The 19775-nt window shown below is 39.0% G+C and overlaps 1 protein-coding gene and 1 non-coding gene across 2 annotated transcripts in view; both read left to right on the top strand.

The window, feature by feature from the left end:
- MCUR1 (mitochondrial calcium uniporter regulator 1) overlaps nt 1-17339 on the top strand; it is a gene marked incomplete at its 5' end in the record, with an annotated part of 19958 nt that extends 2619 nt beyond the window's left edge. Inside the window, 8 exons of the mRNA XM_014458399.2 lie at nt 1934-2053; nt 8160-8263; nt 9365-9466; nt 10277-10318; nt 11128-11199; nt 14471-14524; nt 16134-16248; nt 17263-17339. Of these exons, the coding sequence (XP_014313885.2) occupies nt 1934-2053; nt 8160-8263; nt 9365-9466; nt 10277-10318; nt 11128-11199; nt 14471-14524; nt 16134-16248; nt 17263-17318 (665 nt within the window). The remainder of the gene's footprint in view (nt 1-1933; nt 2054-8159; nt 8264-9364; nt 9467-10276; nt 10319-11127; nt 11200-14470; nt 14525-16133; nt 16249-17262) is intronic.
- Nucleotides 7079-7151, top strand: TRNAC-GCA. The gene has a single exon. It is a non-coding gene; the product is annotated as a tRNA-Cys (tRNA).
- Nucleotides 17340-19775: the final 2436 nt, after the last annotated feature.

A 19775-nucleotide genomic window follows, 5' to 3' on the forward strand; every position in this document is an offset into this window, starting at 1 on the left:
AAGATGGCCTGCAGGGGAGGGCAGTTGGGGGCAACCAGGCCTGCAGGGGAGGGCAATTGGGGGCAATCAGGCCGGCAGGGGAGCAGTTAGGCATCGATCAGGCTGGCAGGAGAGTGGCTAGAGGGTGGTCAGGCTGGTAGGGGAGTGGTTAGGGGGTGGTCAGGCTGGTAGGGGAGTGGTTAGGGGGTGGTCAGGCTGGTAGGGGAGTGGTTAGGGGGTGATTAGGCTGGCAGGCAGAAGCGGTTAGGGGCAATCAGGCAGGTGAGCGGTTGGGAGCCAGCAGTCCTGAATTGTGAGAGGGGTCCCAGATTGGAGAGGGTGCAGGCTGGGCTGAGGGACACACACACCCCCCTCCCCCGTGCACGAATTTTGTGCACCAGGCCTCTAGTATACAAATATTAACTCAAATTGATCAAAGACCTAAATGTAAGAGCTAAAATTGTAAAATAATTAGAAGGAAACGTAGATGTAAATCTTTGTGAACTTGAATTAACCAATAGTTTCTTAGATATGACACCAAAAGCACAAGGAACAAAAGGGAAAAAAAATAAATTGGGCTTCACTAAAATAAAAAACTTTCGTGCTTCAAGAAGCACTACAAAGAAAGTGAAAGACAACTCACAGAATGGGAGAGAATATATGAAATCATATATAATATGGAACATGTATCTAAAATATATAAAGAACTCTTACAACTCAGCAATAAAAAAGATAATCCAATTTTTTTAATAGGCAAAGGGTCTTAATAGAAATTTCTTCAAAGGAGATATACAAATGTCCAATAATCACATTGAAAGATGCTCAACATCGTTAGCCATTAGGGAAATGCAAATCAAAACTACAATGAGATACCACTTTACACCCGCTAAGATGACTATAATAAAAAAGTTAATACCAAGTGTTGAGGATGTGTAGAAATTGGAACCCTCATACATGGCTGTTGGGAATGTGAAAAGGTGCAGCCACTTTGGAAAACAGTCTGGCGTAACCTCAGAAGGTTTAACATAAAGTTACTGTATGGTGTAGCAGCTCCACTCCTAGGTATGTACCCAAGAGAACTGAAAATGTGTTTACACAAAAACTTATATACAAATGTTCATAGCAGCAGCATTCATAATAGCCCAGAAGAAACAACTCAAGTGACATTCAATTAATGAATAGGTTAAATAAAATTGGTATATTTATACAATGGAATAGTATTTAACAATAAAAAGAAATATGGTACTGACACGTACTACAAGGTGGATGAACTTTGAAACACCATGCTAGGTGAAAGAAACCAGTACAGAATACCACATATCTTATGATTCTGTTCATATGCAGTATCCAGAGTAGGCAAATCCATGGAGACAGAAAGTAAATCAGTGTTTGCCTGGGAGTAGGGGTGTTGGGAGTTTAGGTATAGGGCTTCTCTGGGGGATGATGACAGAGTTTTAAAGTTAATTGTGGGGATGCTTGCACAACTCTGTATCTATATAAATAAAAGCCTAAGTGACTGTTATGACCGAATAACCGGTTGACTGGTCACTATGACGCGCACTGACACCAGGGGCAGATGCTAAACGCAAGAGCTGCCCCCTGGTGGTCAGTGCATTCCCACAGCCAACCTCCTTCAGCTGGCCAACCTCCCACAGTCCCTCCCCACAGCCGGCTGGCCCCGATCAGGACTGAGCAAGATGGCCCTGATCACCGGCCAGGCTGAGGGACCCCACCCATGCACGAATTTGTGCACTGGGTCTCTAGTATATAATAAAAACAATCAAATTATATACTTGAAATGGGTGAGTTGTACAGTAGTATGTGAATTATAGCTCAATAAAGCTCTCGTGAAAAAACAAACAGGCTTTTGAGGTATGACTGATTTTTTCATGTTGCTGATTTGCTTTTGTTTACCATTATGTCTGTTTGAACTTTATTGTCCTTTCTGTTCTAGAGCTAAGCCTCTCTGCTGGGTGCCTACAGTTGGAGCACAAACGCCGAGATTTCACCTCCGCTGGGAGTAGGAAGCTCTACTTTGACACCCATGCCTTAGTGTGTTTATTTGAAGAAAATGGTAATCCTCTCTCTTTGGTCACTCAGTGCCATAGAAGAACACAATAAAGTATGACTTCTCTTATGGTTTCATCTAATTTCTCTTATTTCTCTTTGACTTTTAAGTCTACAAGTAATCTTTTGGTCAGTCTTCATTTCTTAAGTCCTCATTTTCTGTTGAAGGACATTTTTGCTCCATCAGTGCAGTAAGAGATTTTCTCACACAGTCTGTCCAGGTGAAGCATATTCTTTTAACATCACTCCAGAAATACAGCACTAAAGATACAAAGTTAGACACAAGTCAGCAAAACTCAGGGGTGGTTCTTATGATGACTATCTGAAGCACAGAAGTGATGTTTTATTACTGCATCTTGTGTGCTTTTATAATTTTTATGAAATTAAAATGTTGCTGAGCAGTAGTTATTGATATCAACTCATTGTGTTCTTTATAAAAAATATTCAAACTAACATTTCCCCTCACTGCTCTTGTGTTCATTAATGTAAAAGATTGCTCTGAATTTTGTTGAAAGTGCACTTAATCTATAATAATAATAGAGGTATATGCAAATTGTCCGGGACGCCATCACAGTAATAATAACAGTAACGACCAAAAAGCAGGCTGCATGGGGCCACCAGGCTGGCAGGGGGGTTAGTGAGGGACGACCACATGACTGAACAGTGGGGCGGCCAGGCCAGCACGGGGGGCAGTTGGGGGCAACCAGGCCGGCAGGGGGGGCAGTTAGGGACGATCAGGCCAGCAGGCAGAGGCGGTTAGGGGTGATCAGGCTGGCAGGGGGGCAGTTAGCGGTGATCAGGCAGGTGAGCAGTTAGGAGCCAGCGGTCCCGGATTGTGAGAGGAATGTTCGACTGCTGGTTTAGGCCCCATCCCTGGGATCGGGCCTAAACCGGCAGTCAGACATCCCCCAAGGGGTCCTGGTTTGGAGAGGGTGCAGGCTGGGCTGAGGGGACCTCCTCTTCCCCGTGCACGAATTTGTGCACTGGGCCTCTAGTATATAGATAACATCCTTATATTTAATCTTATCAAGACAAATACACCAATACTGAGACACATATATTCTCAAAATCAGAACCTCATATATCATAGATTATGCCTTGTAAATAAATATGTGTGCTTTTACTTCATTGTATAGTTATTTACCCAGCTGTGCATGATTCTATCTGAAAAGCTGCCCTCTGTAGATGTACTATATGTCCAGGTCAAGGTGATGGAATAAATTGTGTTCCTATGGGGCAATTAAAAGCTCTGGGTTCAAGCTGTGCTGGTTTCTAGCCTAGGCAGTCCTTTCATCATCCTCAGTTTCCATTACCTCATTGATGGCATGGGCATAATAAGAATTCCAAAGAACCTTTTAAAAATATATATATGTTTTTAGTAATTTTAGAGAGAGATAGAAACATCTATGAGAGAGAAACATCAATCAGTTGCTTCCTGCGTGCCCCCTACCAGGGATCAAGCCCGAAACCCGGGCATGTGCCCTGAACCCGTTACCTCTTGGTACATGTGCTCAACCACTGAGCCACACCAGCTGGGCTCCAAAGAACCTTTTACTTTTTTTTCTCTCTTTAATTTTTTCCCAAAGAGCCTTTTAAATACTAAATGAAATAATGTGCTTAAGTGTACTCTGGAAAAAATGTCAAATGCTATATAATAATTTTGGCAACCATTTTCTTCTCAAACTTGAAATAATAGTCCTTTTTCACCAAACACTTCTTTCATTGGCCAAAAAGAAAAGTGGAAGTGAGAAGAGGGCCATCTAAATTATCTTGATGAACAGCAGTCTTCCTAGTTTTTTTCTTATTCTTTTTTTTGGGGGGTGGAGGGTGGGGTGGGGACTGTGTGTTTGTATTCAAAGTAACCAATTGTAAAAGGAGATATTAGAGACAATGGGGACATTTCAACATCCACTAGGTATTTGATGGCGTTGAGGGAGCACAGGTAATTTTGTTAAGTGGAACAATGCAAGGTAGCTGCAGTGGACTCTAGATGGCCACCAATCCTTCCAACGAGAGGTGGAGTTTATTGCCCCTTCCCTCTTTCAGATTTGCTTATTTAGACAGAAATTGCATATGTTAAAAATATGATGTTTTGGTATATGTACTTTCTGCTTTTCTTGGGTTCAAACCTTGGTCCATGAATATTTGCATATTTCAAGAACAGTGATGTGAAGACCCCACTGAAGTGTGTGTAGGGTATGACCGTGCTGAGATCAGTGATGGATGTGTAAGTTGTCTGGGTTAGGGTAAGGCCAGGAAGAACCCTTCAAGGAATATTCCCTCCTTTACCCTTGTTTTCTTCAGTTATGTCTCCTGATTAACAAAACTTGCTATGTCTATAATCTCACTAACCCTGATGTGTCTTGTTCTCTCATTCCTACAAAAAGTAATTTGTATCTGGTAAGTCAGCAGGTTTTCAGGCTTCTGCTTTTCCTTATTCCCTTTCACCTTCCACAGGTGCTTGTTAAATTTTAAGGCTTTGGAGTTTATTTGCTTTTTATTATCAGCATAAGTCTTTTCCAGTCTCTATTTTTATTTTCTTCATAATTGCCAGATCTCATTATGTTTACCTATGAACTTTTCTTAAAGTTTTAAAAATTGCAAAAGACATGTTTATTTTCAAAAAATTAGGAAGACAGAAAAGAAACATGAAAAGCTATTCTGAATCCCAATGTTAACACTTTGGTGGGTCAACATTTTGGGTTATTTTTCCAGATGTGCATGACCTACACGTTGAAAACTAAAGGATTTTGAATGAAATAAAGGGAGTAGATCTTCTTTTCTTAAATTGTTTTTTAGAACTTTATTGATTTTAGAGGAAGGGAGAGAGAGAAACACCTATTGGTTGCCTCCCACACGCACATGCCCCAACCAGTAACCTGGGTATGTGCCCTGACTGGGAATCTAACTTGCCACCTTTTAGTGTATGGGGTGATGCCCTAACTGAGCCACACCAGCCAGGGCTGGGAGTAAGTCTTTGAAGGTCTTTTTTTGTCGCCTTTAAGTCTGTGCCTTGTTCTTTTTTTCCCTCTTGTTTTAAATATATTTTTATTTTATTTTAAGTGTGTCTGCTTTTTATTTTTTTCCCCATCAACATTATATTTAAAAATCTGTATTGTTGAAAGTATTACATATGTCCCTCTCTTTCCCCCATTGACCTCCTTCAACCCACCCCCCGACACCCCACTCCAGGCCTTCAGCACCCTATTGTCAATGTGGCCATGGGTTATGCATATATGCATACAAGGTCTTTGGTTGATTACCTCCCACCCACCCATGCACCCTCCCCACCTTCCCTCTGAGATTCCACACTTTGTTCCATGCTTCCATGTCTCTGGATCCACTCTGTTCATCAGTATATTTTGTTACTTAGATTCCACATATGAGTGCGATCACGTGATACTTGTCTTTTTCTGACTGACTTATTTCACTTAGCATGATACTGACCCTTCATGCTGTTGCAAATAGTAAGAGTTCTTTTTTACAGCAGCATAGTATTCCATGGTATAAATGTACCATAGTTTTTTAATCCACTCATCTGCTGATGGGTACTTAGGCTGTTTCTAAATCTTAGCTATTATAAATTGTGCTCCTGTGAACATAGGGGTGCATATATTCTTTCTGATTGGTGTTTCTGATTTCTTGGGATATATTCCTAGAAGTGGAATCACTGGGTCAAATGGGAGTTCCACTTTTAATTTTTTGAGGAAACTCCATACTGTTTTCCACAGTGGCTGCACCAGTCTGCATTCCCACCAGCAGTGCACGAGGGTTCCTTTTTCTCCACATCCTCACCAGCACTTCTCATTTGTTGATTTGTTGATGGTAGCCATTCTGACAGGTGTGAGATGGTACCTCATTGTTGTTTTAATTTGCATCTCTCTGATGATCAGTGACTTTGAGCATTTTTTTCATGTGTCTCTTGACCATATGTATGTCTTCTTTGGAGAAGTGTCAATTTAGGTCCTTTGCCCATTTTTTAATTGGATTAAAGATAAATACATAAAATAGATTTTTTACTTATTTCAGAGAGGAAGGAAGGAGGAGAGAGAAATAGAAATATCAATGATGAGAGACAATCATTGATCAGCTGCCTCCTGCACACCCCCTCCTGGGCATTGAGCACTCAACCCTGGCATGTGCTCTGACGGAATCAAACTGTGACCTCTTGGTTCCTAGGTCAACACTCATCCACTGAGGCACACACAAGCTGGGCTGTGCCTTGTTTTTTTTATTATAGTCTCATGCTTAATCTCATCCATATTATATCAGCTATAACTTTATTCAAACAAATGTGCCATTAATTAATTATAAGAATCAGTAGAGCCCTAGCCCAGTGGTCGGCAAACTCATTAGTCAACAGAGCCAAATATCAACAGTACAACAATTGAAATTTCTTTTGAGAGCCAAATTTTTTAAACTTAAACTATGTAGGTAGGTACATTGTTATTAACTTAATTAGGGTACTCCTAAGGCAGTGATGACAAACCTTTTGAGCTCGGTGTGTCAGCATTTTGAAAAACCCTAACTTAACTCTGGTGCCGTGTCACATATAGAAATTTTTTGATATTTGCAACCATAGTAAAACAAAGATGTATATATATATTTTTAAATATATTTCTTTGTTGATTTCAGAGAGGAAGGGAGAAGGAGAGAGAGAGATAGAAACATCAATGATGAGAGAGAATCATTGATCGACTGCCTCCTGAACACCCCCTACTGGGGATTGAGCCCGCAACCCAGGCATGTGCCCTTGGCCGGGATCGAACCTGGGACCCTTCAGTCCACAGGCTGATGCTCTATCCACTGAGCCAAGCCAGCTAGGGCAAGATGTATATTTTTTATATTTATTTTATATATTTAAATGCCATTTAACAAAGAGAAATCAACCAAAAAAATGAGTTCGCGTGTCACCTCTGACACGCGTGTCATAGGTTCACCATCACTGTCCTAAGGCTTAGGAAAAGCCACACTCAAGGGGCCAAAGAGCCGCATGTGGCTCGCAAGCCGCAGTTTGCCGACCACTGCCCTAGCCCATTTGGCTCAGTGGATAGAGCGTCAGCCTGCAGACCAAAGGGTCCCAGGTTCGATTCCTGGCAAGGGCATATACCTCGTTTGCAGGCTCCTCCCCGGTCCAGGCCCTAGTCGGGTGCACGCAGGTGGCAACCAATCGATGTATTTCTCTCACATCGATATTTCTGCCTTTTTCTCTCTCTTGCACTCTATCTAAAAATCAATGGAAAAATATCCTTGGGTGAGGATTAAAAAAAAAAAAGAATCAATAGATTCTTCTGAAATTCTTATAGATGGACATATTTAATAGAAAAAATTACTTTCCAGGGACTTGATTTTAAACATTTTATTAGCATTTCCAATGTGAAATATAAATTACTATCTAAAGTTATTAAAAACAGTAATACTGCTGAGTTGAATCTTTATATAACTCAATTTAGCATCATTTCTTGAGTATAAAAGTATATATATATTTTTCTAGTGTGGTCCCCTATCACTAGTGACTGAAGAGAATTGTGGAGGAAAAAACGAAAGAATTGATTTTAACATTATCTTTGAACATTAAATTAACAGCAAAATTATAATTTCCGTAGTCAATAATTTGATTTATGCTAGATATAAAACAAATGAGCTTTTCTACGTAAGTAAATTATTTTTGCTAAATATATACATTTTAAAATTAAGGAAGTCACATCCATTGAAGAAAATCAAAATTATCTAGAATCTTTGTTAAATCACAAAAGTGATAAATTGTATCTATAATATTGAGTCTTGCTTTTTTTCACTTGACCTTGCATGACAGGCATCCCCTATGTTATTAGACATCTTCTGAGAACATGGTTTTGACAGTGCAGAAGGACGTTAGAGAGCAGTTAGCCCAACTGCTCATTTCACATGAGGAAACACTCAGACGTGTCATACTTGTCCAGATGACAGACACATAATAGCCTGTGACTGTAGTCTCCTCATCCGCTTTCCACCTGCTTCTCAAATTCAGACATTTGCTCCATGTGTAACTTTGTGTTGTCTCCCTTTCTACGAAGGCTTTTCTTTGACAACTAGAGTCTCCTGAGTGTGATTGTCTTTGTGTGTTTGCTTAGGGTTTACTACTCAACAAGCAGAAATCATTGTATCTGCATTGGTGAAGATCACGGAGGCCAACATGGATATCGTCTACAAAGACATGGTCACCAAGATGCAACAGGTTAGCTTTGTCAGGGCACCTTTGCAAATTTGTAATATATATTTTTGGATAATGTCCTATTGAAAAGCATGTAGTTAATTTTTATCATAGTTGAGGGGCTAATTATTGCAGTGGCATAAAAAGTATTTGCTCAAAGCTATTTAGTAAACTCTTGTAGAATCAAATTATTATGCTAGAAATTCACTATACTTGAAAAGTCTCTCTGCTTGAAAACTGTTTCAGTCAACCATCCTATATAATAAAAGCCTAATATGCTAAGTGTCCGGTCTTCCGTTCATCCAATCAAAGCATAATATGCTAATTATATTCTAAGGCCACTCAACCACTCGCTATGACATACACTGACCACCAGGGGGTAGACGCCCCGACCGGTAGGTTAGCTTGCTGCTTGGGTACGGCCGATCGACAGCGAGACAGCCAGACATGCCCTGTAGCCCTCCTGTGGTCCCTCCCTGGCTGGCCAAACTCCTGCATCCCTCCCCAGCCCCAGTCATGCACTGGTGGGGTCCCTCGGCCTGGCCTGTGCCCTCTTGCAATCCAGGACCCCTTGGGGTATGTTGGAGAGCCGGTTTCGGCCCAACGGCGGAATGACCGGTAGCTATGACGCACACTGAGCACCAGGGGGCAAATGCTCAATGCAGGAGCTGCCCCCTGGTGGTCAGTGTGCTCCCACAGGGGGAGCTCTGCTTAGCCAGAAGCCAGGCTCACGCAGGGAACAGGCCTAAGCCGTCAGTCGGACATCCCCCAAGGCCTCCTCGACTGCAGAAGGGCACAGGTCAACCTGAGGGACCTCCCCATGAGTGCACGAATTTCATGCACCGGGCCTCTAGTACTTTAATAAATGGAGGTGTGGCCAGAATTATAGCAGTGTGTTTTTGAGCCAGTGGTCTTCAGAATGCCACCCTTTTAACTGTCATCCACTTGATGATGATACTGGACTTGAGTTTTTATTCTTTTCCTTTTCTCATTTTGGAAGAGAGAAACCTCTTTTCTTGTGTCCCCATTCTTCTAGTTTCTCATTAAGATGATACCAGGTAGAGACCATAGCAGGTGGATTTCCTAGACTATACTAGGTTATCTGTTTTGCTTTCCTTTTCCTAGGAGATCACTCTTCAGCAAATAATGTCTCAGATTTCTAACGTGAAAAAAGATATGATTATTTTGGAGAAGAGTGAATTTTCAGCCCTCAGAGCAGAAAATGAGGTAAAACTAAACAGCCATTTATTCTTATAAAATGCTTCATATTCAGACATTGAGATATAATGTACATAAACGGAAGTGCACAAGTAAGAATACATCTTGATGAATCATCACAAAGTATGCAGTACCAGAGTAGAATACTACCACACCCCAGAGGTGGCCACTGTCTTGGATTCTGTCACCATTGACTAGTTTTGCCCATACTAGAACTAGAAGTGATGAGATCTTCAGTGTGTTTTGCAGCAATAGGTCATTCTTTTTCATTGTCTGTGGTATCATATGAATATGCCACATTATTCTATGATGCATATTAGAATTGTTTCCAGTGTTTGGTTATTATGAATAAATGCAGCTATAAAATAGCCCTTAGTTTCTTAAAGTGTGACATGGGATCAGCGTTTAAATAAATGCTGTCTTTGCATCTTCCTTGTGTTGTTAGTCCTATCAGAATCCCATAAAGGAAGCTCATGTACTACCTGTTTGTTAGTCTTAGTCTTGCAAGAAACCTTCTAGCAAAGATGCTTTCTTTTGCAAGAAAAAGATAGTCTGAAACTCTCAGAATTATCCTTCAAGTCAGCTGTTTGAGGGCATTTAGTTAAAAAAAAAATTGCACCATCCTGGCATGACAAGTAATCACTTCTCCTATGGAGACTATTCAGCTAAGGTTGTATTCTGAATGTAGCAACTTCGCATTGAATGAGGGAAGACCTTGTGCATAAGTACATGTTCTAATATTAGTTTGTTACCAAGTTTTCTTTTTCTTCTAACCTTCTAAACATATTTTTGACTTGTTTCTTTTTAATGTGTTTTTAGAAAATAAAACTTGAACTACATCAGTTAAAACAACAAATAATGGTAAGATCCTCATTTCTGTTTGCTTGCTTGTTTATAATTACCTAAGCTTAATAATAAATATAATGTTAGAAATACTTTATATGTTCTTAAAAACTTAATTCTATGTTAAATGTTTGTGTGATATGCCTCAAAAGTACACATTGAAAGATTTAGCTAAAAACACAGCCAATGAGTAAATTACTGATGTGTGTAACCAAATTCATTAAGAAAATTGTGTTCTAGAAGGAATTAAGTCATTTTTAAATAAGAAATTCTCTAAAGTAGCCAAGTGGAACCCTTATATTCTCTTTGAAGGGTTCTCACATGTCTTTAGAGAATTACATGTGATTTTAAAATGATTAGCACTGTTCCAGATTGATTTTTTTAAATGGCAAGGACATTGATGTGAAAGAAGAAAAGATTTTGATGAGTGTCAGAAAGAAGGCTGTATTTAAATAAGAATGTAATATTTTACTTCTTTGAATCCATCTCTGCTTTCCAAAGTTGTCCAAGAAACAGCTTTAATCATAAATTCCACAGGCTATTATCTTGGGAAGTTTGAAATAAAAAGCAACAGTGACCCACGCTGGGGTCATTTAAGCATAAAAGGGAATTATTTCTGCATATAACTGGAAAGTCCCAAAGCAGGGCTGACTCCAGATGTGGATTGGCCAGAGTCTCCCCAATCACTGGTCCCCAGCTCTGTGAGCCCCTGGGCTGACCCTTTACCTAGAAGAGTGGAGGCAGCTTCCACAGGCTTCACACACTCGGTGGGTTTTAATTTCTTACTTTGGATTTCTTTCTTTCTTTGTTGTTTGCCCTCCTACTAGGATGAAGTGGTCAAGGTCCGCACAGACTCCAAATTAGACTTCAATCTAGAAAAGAGCAGAGTAAAAGAATTGGTATGTTCCCTTATTAAAAGTAGAATATGAATTAAATTTTTTGCAGGATGGAATGCTTGGTCAAGTCTAAGTTTATACACAGTTCACAAGTACTATTAAATATTTACCTACATGTCATTATTAAGACACAGTTTTTTCTTTATTTTAATTATATTTTGGATTAGGGCTTAAATTTGATGCTTTCATAAGTAACATTAAAATTAAAATGTTGCCCTGGCCGGTGTGACTCACTCAGTTGGTTGGAGCATCGTCCCATACACAGAAGAGATAGTGATTTGACTCCTGGTCAGGGCACATACCCAGGTTGCAGGTTTGATCCCTGGTCAGGGAGCGTATGAGAGGCAACCAATCAATGTTTCTCTCTCTCTCTCTCCCCCCCACCTCTCTCTCTCGTGTGCTCTCTTCCTCTAAAAAATAAAACAACAACAAAAACTTTAAAATTAAAATATTGGTCAAATAAGTTTGAATCCTTTTTTGTTTCAAAGATACTAAATTATCACTTAGATATTAATAAAGAAATTAAACTCAATCCTGACTTGATAGTAAATAATATTAAATTTTATACCATAATTCAAGATTTAAAAAATATTTCCTTCTTGTCTTTTTCTTTAATAGAGAAATCGCAATGACTTTATTATTTTGAAATGCAAATTCTAAATGAGTAAGTTATGTTAAATTGAAACTTTTAATTAGGAAAGTTAGTGCTGCACATTTGTTACCAAAAAGATAAACTAAGAAAACTGGAAATACAGCTCTGTTGCCCTTGCTTTTTCAAAGATAATGCATATAAAGACGATATTTTTTTCCCTCAGAGCTTTTGCAGTAATCTTTTTTTTAACTGAGGTGTAATTGACATATATTAGTTTCAGGTGTACAACATAATGATTTGATATTTGTATATATTGCAAAATGATCAACACAGTAAGTCTAGTTAATACCCATCACCATATTACGTAAAGAAATTTTTTCTTATAAGAACTTTTCAGATTTACTTTCATAGCAACTTTCTAATATACAGTACAGTATTATTAACTCCAGTTGCTATGTGGTACATTACATCCCCAGGATTCATTTTTTAACTGCAAATTTGTACCTTTTGACTCACTTCACCCATTTTGCTCACCCTCCATCCCTTGCCTCTGGCCACCATTAATCTGTTCTCAGTATCTGTGAGCTCCTGAGAGATTTTTTTTTCAGATTCCACATGTAAGTGAGATTATACAGTATTTGTCTCTCTGTCTGACTTAGTTCACTTAGCATAATGCTCCCAAGGTTCATCCATGTTGTTGCAATGGCAATATGTTCTTCTTTTTTATGACAGAATAATATTTCATTTGAGATATATACTATATACCTCAAATTTTCTTTATCCATTCACCCATCAATGGGCTCTTAGGTTGCTTCCATACCTTGGTATTGTAAATGCTTCTATGAACATGGGGGCAATAAATTGTATATTTTAATCTTTATGTGTTGGCTTGCCTCTGATTTTTAACCCATCTATCTTCTTATTCAGTCTTTATTTGGATTTAATAACATTCAGGAGATATCTTTTTTATTCTTAGCATAATGAGTAAGGGCATATAAAGCACTTCTCACTAACATAGAATTGGATACACATGCAGAAACTGAGTTCTCAAAATTTGTTCATTGTATTCTCATTTTTCACAATTTGCTTTCAACTAAAACATGCTATGCTGAAAAATGAAACTAACATTGAAACGCAAACAAGTATTTCACTATATTTTGGAACTGGATATGGATTCAGTAGTTAAGCTAAACTTTATTATACCAAATAATTATTCTGTTCATGTTACCTGTCTTTCTAGTCTTAAAACGTTTTTCAACCGTGAAGATTAAATCACTTAGTATCACTAAAATACTTAGTGATCACTAGCATATGACTATATCTGGAAGAGGAGAGACTCTTGGTTACCTTTGTCCTTATGGTTTGTGTACTTAACAAATTTTCTGAATTCACTTTGTTAAAAATTTTGTTTATTTGTTTATTTTAGAGAGAAAGGGTGGAGGGGGGAGAGACATAGATCTGTTGTTCCACTTATTTATGCATACATTGATTGATTCTTGTAAATGCCCTGACTGGGGATCAAACACGCAACCTTGGCATATGGGACAGTGCTCTAACCAACTGATCTACCCGGCCAGGGCTGAATTCACTTGATTTAAGAAGATGCCTGTTGTTAACCAAGCTGGGAAGAAATATACCTAGAAGATTGGGAAATATGGGATGTGAGCCTGGATTAAAGCCTGTGAGTTTATATGATTTACTGATCTAGCTGAGAAGTTGTTTTTGGCAATCCTAAACTTAGATTACTCTGAAGTGCAGGACAGTAACATAATATTATGCAGCTAGTATGCATTAACATGCTGTGATGAAGATGGGTTATTTGACCCGCTCATTCCCTTGCTTAATAAAGTTGTAATATTGTGCCAATTACGTTAACTGGGGTGATATTTACAGCCAGTTTCAAACGTACTATGTGGCAAGTAAACTGTTTTGGGATACAAGAAGATGAGAATTATTTTAAAAATCATGGCAATATCAAGATATGTAAGCTTTTCTTTTCTCTTGTGGCTGAATCAATATTGACTTACTGAAGGCCAGAATTTAAAAGTGTGAAGAAAACCCAGTTCCCCCTGCCTTCTGGTGGGGATCAGATGCATAGCTCTCTCCTGGTCTGAAGCCCTGGCATTTAAAGACAGAGATGAGCATTCGTTGGTACTATGACTAATCCTTAGTTTGGGGTTTGGGGCTTTTTCCTCTTCATCTTCTTCCTTCTTCCTTTTTCCTCCTTCTTCTTCTTCTTCTTTTTTAATTTACAAGTAATGCTGTTGTAGTCCCAGGGGCAATTTTTATTGGAATTATTCCCCACTTTTTCAACTCTCTCTTGTCAAAGCCAAAACACGTATGACTCTGCATCCATCTAAATTGGTCCCTAGAGTGCCGGTATGAGAGTGGGAGGGACCTAGAGACATCACAGCTAAGAAATGAAAAGAAAAAAACAGAGAGAGAAAGGTGAAGGCTGACAAAAGGGAGTCCAGGTACTGGAGTGAGGAGTGAATATAAATAAGAAACCTCAAAAAATATAGACCTGAAGGAAAGGGTCACGTAGGCTCCTTTATCCTGGAGGCAGTTTCTAGTGTTACATATTCTTGGAAGTAGTGAGACCAGAATATTTGAGATACTAGTGGAGGAGGAGAGGAGAGAGAAAGGAATCAGAATCTGACCTATGTGACATGTTTGTTTCAGTATTCATTAAACGAAAGGAAGCTGCTGGAAATGAAGACAGAAATGGTGGCATTGGTAAGAATTGAGACCGATTTTTCTTGGTCATTTTATTCATCTCTGCTTCATTCTGTGCGTTGTTACTGCTATTTGTAGTGATGTGTTATAGGAAAATATGTGCAGGTTTAATGTCATAGAATTTTTTAAATTGTTGTAAAATACACATAAACAGTACCATTTTAATCATTTTTAAGTGTATACCATTAAGTTCATTCACATTATTATGCAACCATTACGACCATCCATATACAGAACTCTTTTCATGTTGAAAAACTGAAATTCTCCCATTAAACAATAACTGCCCGCCCCCCCCCACCCCCCAGCCCCTGACTACCTCTATCTATTTTCTGTCTATTTACCTCATATAAGTGGGATTATACAGTATTTGTCCTTTTGTGACTGGCTTATTTTTATTTAGCATAGTGTCCTCTAGCTTCATCCATATTGTAGCATGTGTCAAAATGTCCTTTATATAGTTGAACAATAATTAGATGGATACACCACATTTGATTATTCTGTCTCTGGACAGTTGGGTTGCTTCATCTGGTGGCTGTTGTGAATAATGCCGCTATGATAATGGGGATACAAATATCTGTTGGGGTCCCTGTTTTCAATTTTTATTTATTTTTTAGCATATAGCTGGAAGTGGAGTATCATAGGATTTTTTTGCACTTAACCAACTACTTGATTATCATAATAAAAGTTTAAACCTCAGTGATTTAAGAATAATAAGAAATGGACTTTTTAAATTATATTTTTAATTTATGGCATGCATTTACTTCTTTTCCATTCTCTATTACTTGGAACCTCTGAAACTCACAGGAGATTTTCATGAGAGAATATTGGAATATTCCTCTGGAATACTTTTCTGTTCATCCAGGCTCTTGTTTTTTTATTTGTTACCTGAATTGTTAGCCATAGGGAACTACTTACCTGCCCTAGAATTTTTAGTGAAGCATTTCTAGTGCTTTGATGCATTAGTGAAGTATGACAACCCCTTTATAACATCAGCCAAACTCACCATCCTTTGGGGGTAATTATGTATCTAGTTTGACTGTTATATTTGAGAAAAACACAAATAGGCCTTTGGTATAGCCAAGCCTCATGATAATAATAAAACACTTGGTGTTTGAACTATAAAAGAAGAAAACTTTAAAAAATGTGAATAGAAACAGTGTCAAGGCAAGCACTGTTCCTTTTAAATTATCCAAGTTTCTTTTCATTTTTTAAAGCATTTTTGTATGCTTTTCATTAAGGCGAACTTAGAAGGGTGAAACATATTTATTGCCATTAAGAACAGACTGGCTTCATAATGTTAACATTACTTGCAGAGCAATTTTACGTAGATTATCACACTGGATTCTCTAAATAGCCTGTGTGGAGGCAGGACTAATGGTATTTTTTTTTTCCTTTTTTCAAACAGAAAGAAACAGGGCTAAGTATATTAAAGGCCCTGACCAACGCAACATAGCATGAGGATAGTAGAACTAAGACTAAAGCCTAAGTCTCGTTAATCTTACCCCAGTTCCCCTTGACTGCACCTTGGTGGGCAGGATCTCAGGACTGACAGCAGAGGGGACAGTATATCCCAAGTGGTGTAATGCTGCGAATCTCTTTGTTTTAAAAGCATGCCCAGCAAGATCGGGCCGTCACCCAGACAGACAGGAAGATAGACACTGAGGTTGCTGGCCTCAAAACCATGCTCGAGTCGCACAAGCTTGATAATATTAAATATTTAGCAGGTAAGCTGTTTTATATCTAGGTAATTGAAACAAGCTGGTAATAAAATAAATAAATTTTATAAAATAACTTGGATAGATATTGCATTTCATTGATTCTAACACATATTTTTTCATATTTTAATCTTTGAATTTGGCAAGCTTCTTACATTTCCAATAGACAGTATCATATTGGCAATTTTTTCTTAGAAGTAAATAAAATGATGTACTTTACAGTCAATGGAATCTTAAATCTGATAAGATACTATCATTGAATTACAGTTATTTAAAAAATTTTAAGTGGAATTCAAGACGGAATATTGGACGGATAGAACGAAAAGTTTTTAAGTTGTGATCTTTCTGCTTCTATTGGTGACCTTCCTCATAATGAGTTATTTGCAATTTTTGAGCCAAAACAGGGAATAAAGCTTCATATACAAAAAAATTAGCCATTATTTTAACTCAAATTTAGTATGTTGGGTTCATCAATATTTTAAAGGTACAGTAGTATTAAGAAGTGACATTTTGCTCATAAAACGAAAGCTGTGTCCCTTCCAGTACATATACATGTGCTTTGTGACCACAGACTTTGTGATTCTAAACCAGGGGTCCTCAAACTTTTTAAACAGGGGGCCAGTTCACTGTCCCTCAGACCGTTGGAGGGCCGGACTATAGTTTAAAAAAAAACTAGCCGGCTGCTAAGCAACAGGCAGCGGCGGCAAAATTGCTCATAAAACGAAAGCTGTGTCCCTTCCAGTACATATACATGTGCTTTGTGACCACAGACTTTGTGATTCTAAACTCTTATTGAAAGTTCTCTTGATTATTGGATACATTTGTCCTTGGAAGATGATGATTTCAAGGTGTGGGGTTTTTTATGGGCAGGTGTCTCGTGGAATGTGGCACATCAGTGAAGAAGTTTCTTAGTGTGTGTTTTCCCCCTTGTTAGATAGGTGGATATGTTTTCTTAATAAAGAGATGTTCTCTCAAGTAACTATTAATATAACTAATACTGTGCTTAATTATTTTTTCTTACAGGGTCTGTTTTTACATGCCTAACAGTAGCTCTGGGATTTTATCGCCTGTGGATATAATAAAGTGTATATTTAAAGAGATCTCTATTGTTTTGCCTTGAAAATACCAGATTGTTGTGCTCCCCTACCCCTCGTTTCAACTTTTAACACCGATTTTTACTTAAAGCCTATTATTTATTTTATGCAAATTATGGACCTATAACCAACGCAAAGAAGTCAGGAATTTCACAATTGCTCCTTTTCTCATTTCTGTTTGGTTGACTTTATAATGCTGAGTGGCGGTGGACAAAACACGGAAGACTCCACTCAGCTGGATTGGTGAACTCGGCCTAACCTGTGGGACACAGCAACAGTAAATATTTGTGTAACTACCTTTGTAATCTTTTGTCACACAGAGGACTTGGGGTCTCCGTTTAAAAGGCACAGTGGCTTTACTGAGCGCTGAAGAATCACAGAAAGTAAACCAAGAGCACCATATCCACTTCACCTGTCCCGTCCTTAGCATCAGCGTCCCTAATGAAACAGCTGTACTTTACTTCCAAAGGAGGGTTTTTTCTTTCAATTGCCATTGTCTTAGTCAGTTACTGTTATGGGTATTTTTATGTGCCTTCTGGCTAGAAAATCTTGTTGCCTGGTGCGGTGTTGTAATTGTAATGGGGACTCTTGTACTTGTGGGTTTCTCTCCCTCCCTCTCTCTCACTGGGCCCTTCTTCCCCTCCCTCCTGATTGGAGAGCTGTGGTCATACTCCACTTGTGCCTGCCTGGAAAACTTTCTGATTCTCAGCGTGGACGTCTACTTCAGTTTGTGGGATGGGGTCTGCTTCCTCCTCGTCTTCTGCCTTTTATACAAGGGAGGCAGTTTGTGGCATCATCTGGATATTTAGAGAGTGTATGCACTTTTAGAAATGGCCCATTACAAGCTCAGATCGTAGGCTTTCAAAATTAGAAAACTCATGCCGGGTATCATCTGAGTTTAGGTTGATTTCTTTGGTTATTAAAGATATTCTCATATCTACCTTACCTCTATATTTAAGACAGATAAATTCCTAGATAAAAGGGTATTTTGAGAAAGCACCATCTCAAAAGCATCTTATTGGAATGACTGGCAGGTAGGAGAAAATGAGCATTTTAGACCAGATGACATTGGTAGGATCTTTGCTGTCCTCCACAGGCAGACATGTACGTGATCTGGTACAGTGGAGAGACCACGTTGAGACCACCTGATCAGACTGGTAGAATGAATACCCACTATCACTGTTCCAACCACACTGGTAAAAAAAAAAAAAAGTCACCTGTTGTCCTGTGGATGTCATTTCTAAACTTTGGAAAGTGTAAGCCGTTGCCTTTTTTTAAAAAAACATTTGTGTAGCACAAAGATTCTGAATTCCAAATAAGTCTGAAATTCAGTCGAGTACTTTTGCATTAAGTGAATAACAACTTAATATTTTCAACTAGATTTAAAATGACTTAACTGCTTCATAAAATATTTTATCAATATATTCTTCTTTCAGAGAAGGATCCCCAGAACATGCTGCACATGTAACCATTGCCTTAAGTAGTGAAGACTCGAGGAAATGACATCCCATTAAGACCACAGTTGCAGCTACTTAATAACTTTGGTTGGTAGAGCTCAGAGAAAAGGCTTGGAGTACAGACTCTCCTCCAAAATAAAGAGCTCCCAAGGGAGAAAGTGTTCTATGTGATTATGTTTCAAAGCAGACATCAACTTGTACAGGTTGAAAACAGTGAAGTGGCCTTATATTCTGACAAAAGATTTTTAAGGTAACATTCAGTGGGGTGACTTTCTTTCACCTGCCAAAAGTAGTCCAAGTCAGCGGTCGCCAACCTCTCGGACCTCGTGGACCACCAGTGATCTGCGGACCACCGGTTGGCGACCGCTGGTCCAAATGACATTCCTACTGCTGATAGTGGGCTGCATCAGCCCGTCACTTATTTGGGCCGTTGATTTTGCTGTAGAGTCAGTCCTTTGCAGTACAGAGCAGCCTCTTTTACCCCTCCGCCTTGGGAACAAGGAGCTCTCCTTTTGATGGAGGGATTGCGTGCTGATGTGGAAGTTCGGAGGGTTCGGAATGATGTTCTCTTTATTTAGTCAAGTGTATTCTACTTGAAAAGCATATGGGCCAAAAATACAAGTGTCCCTTTCCCACTGCTGGCCCAGATATTGTGAACAGTATAAGCATGCTGTGATGGGACACCGTGTGACAACTTCCTAAGCCCGCTTGGCTTAGCAGGCTTCAGATCACTTTAGGAAATGAAGCATTCGCACTCAGAAGGCGGCAGATGCCTGGCAAGGCTTCAGAAAATCTGTGTCTAGCCCTCGGGAAATTAACCACAGGTAGCTCCTGAAGCATACCTCTCAAGCACAGGTGCCTAAGGTACAGATGCCTGAAGCAGAAGCTCACAGATGAAAACTGTTTCCTTGTACTAATTGCTCCATTCCTAAGGGCTCCTCTGCATTCCTACTGTCTCCTCCCCCTTTATCTTTTTGAAAGAGCT

Source organism: Myotis lucifugus, unplaced genomic scaffold (assembly GCF_000147115.1).
Source record: "Myotis lucifugus unplaced genomic scaffold, Myoluc2.0 scaffold_95, whole genome shotgun sequence".
NCBI classification, from domain to species: Eukaryota; Metazoa; Chordata; class Mammalia; order Chiroptera; family Vespertilionidae; genus Myotis; species Myotis lucifugus.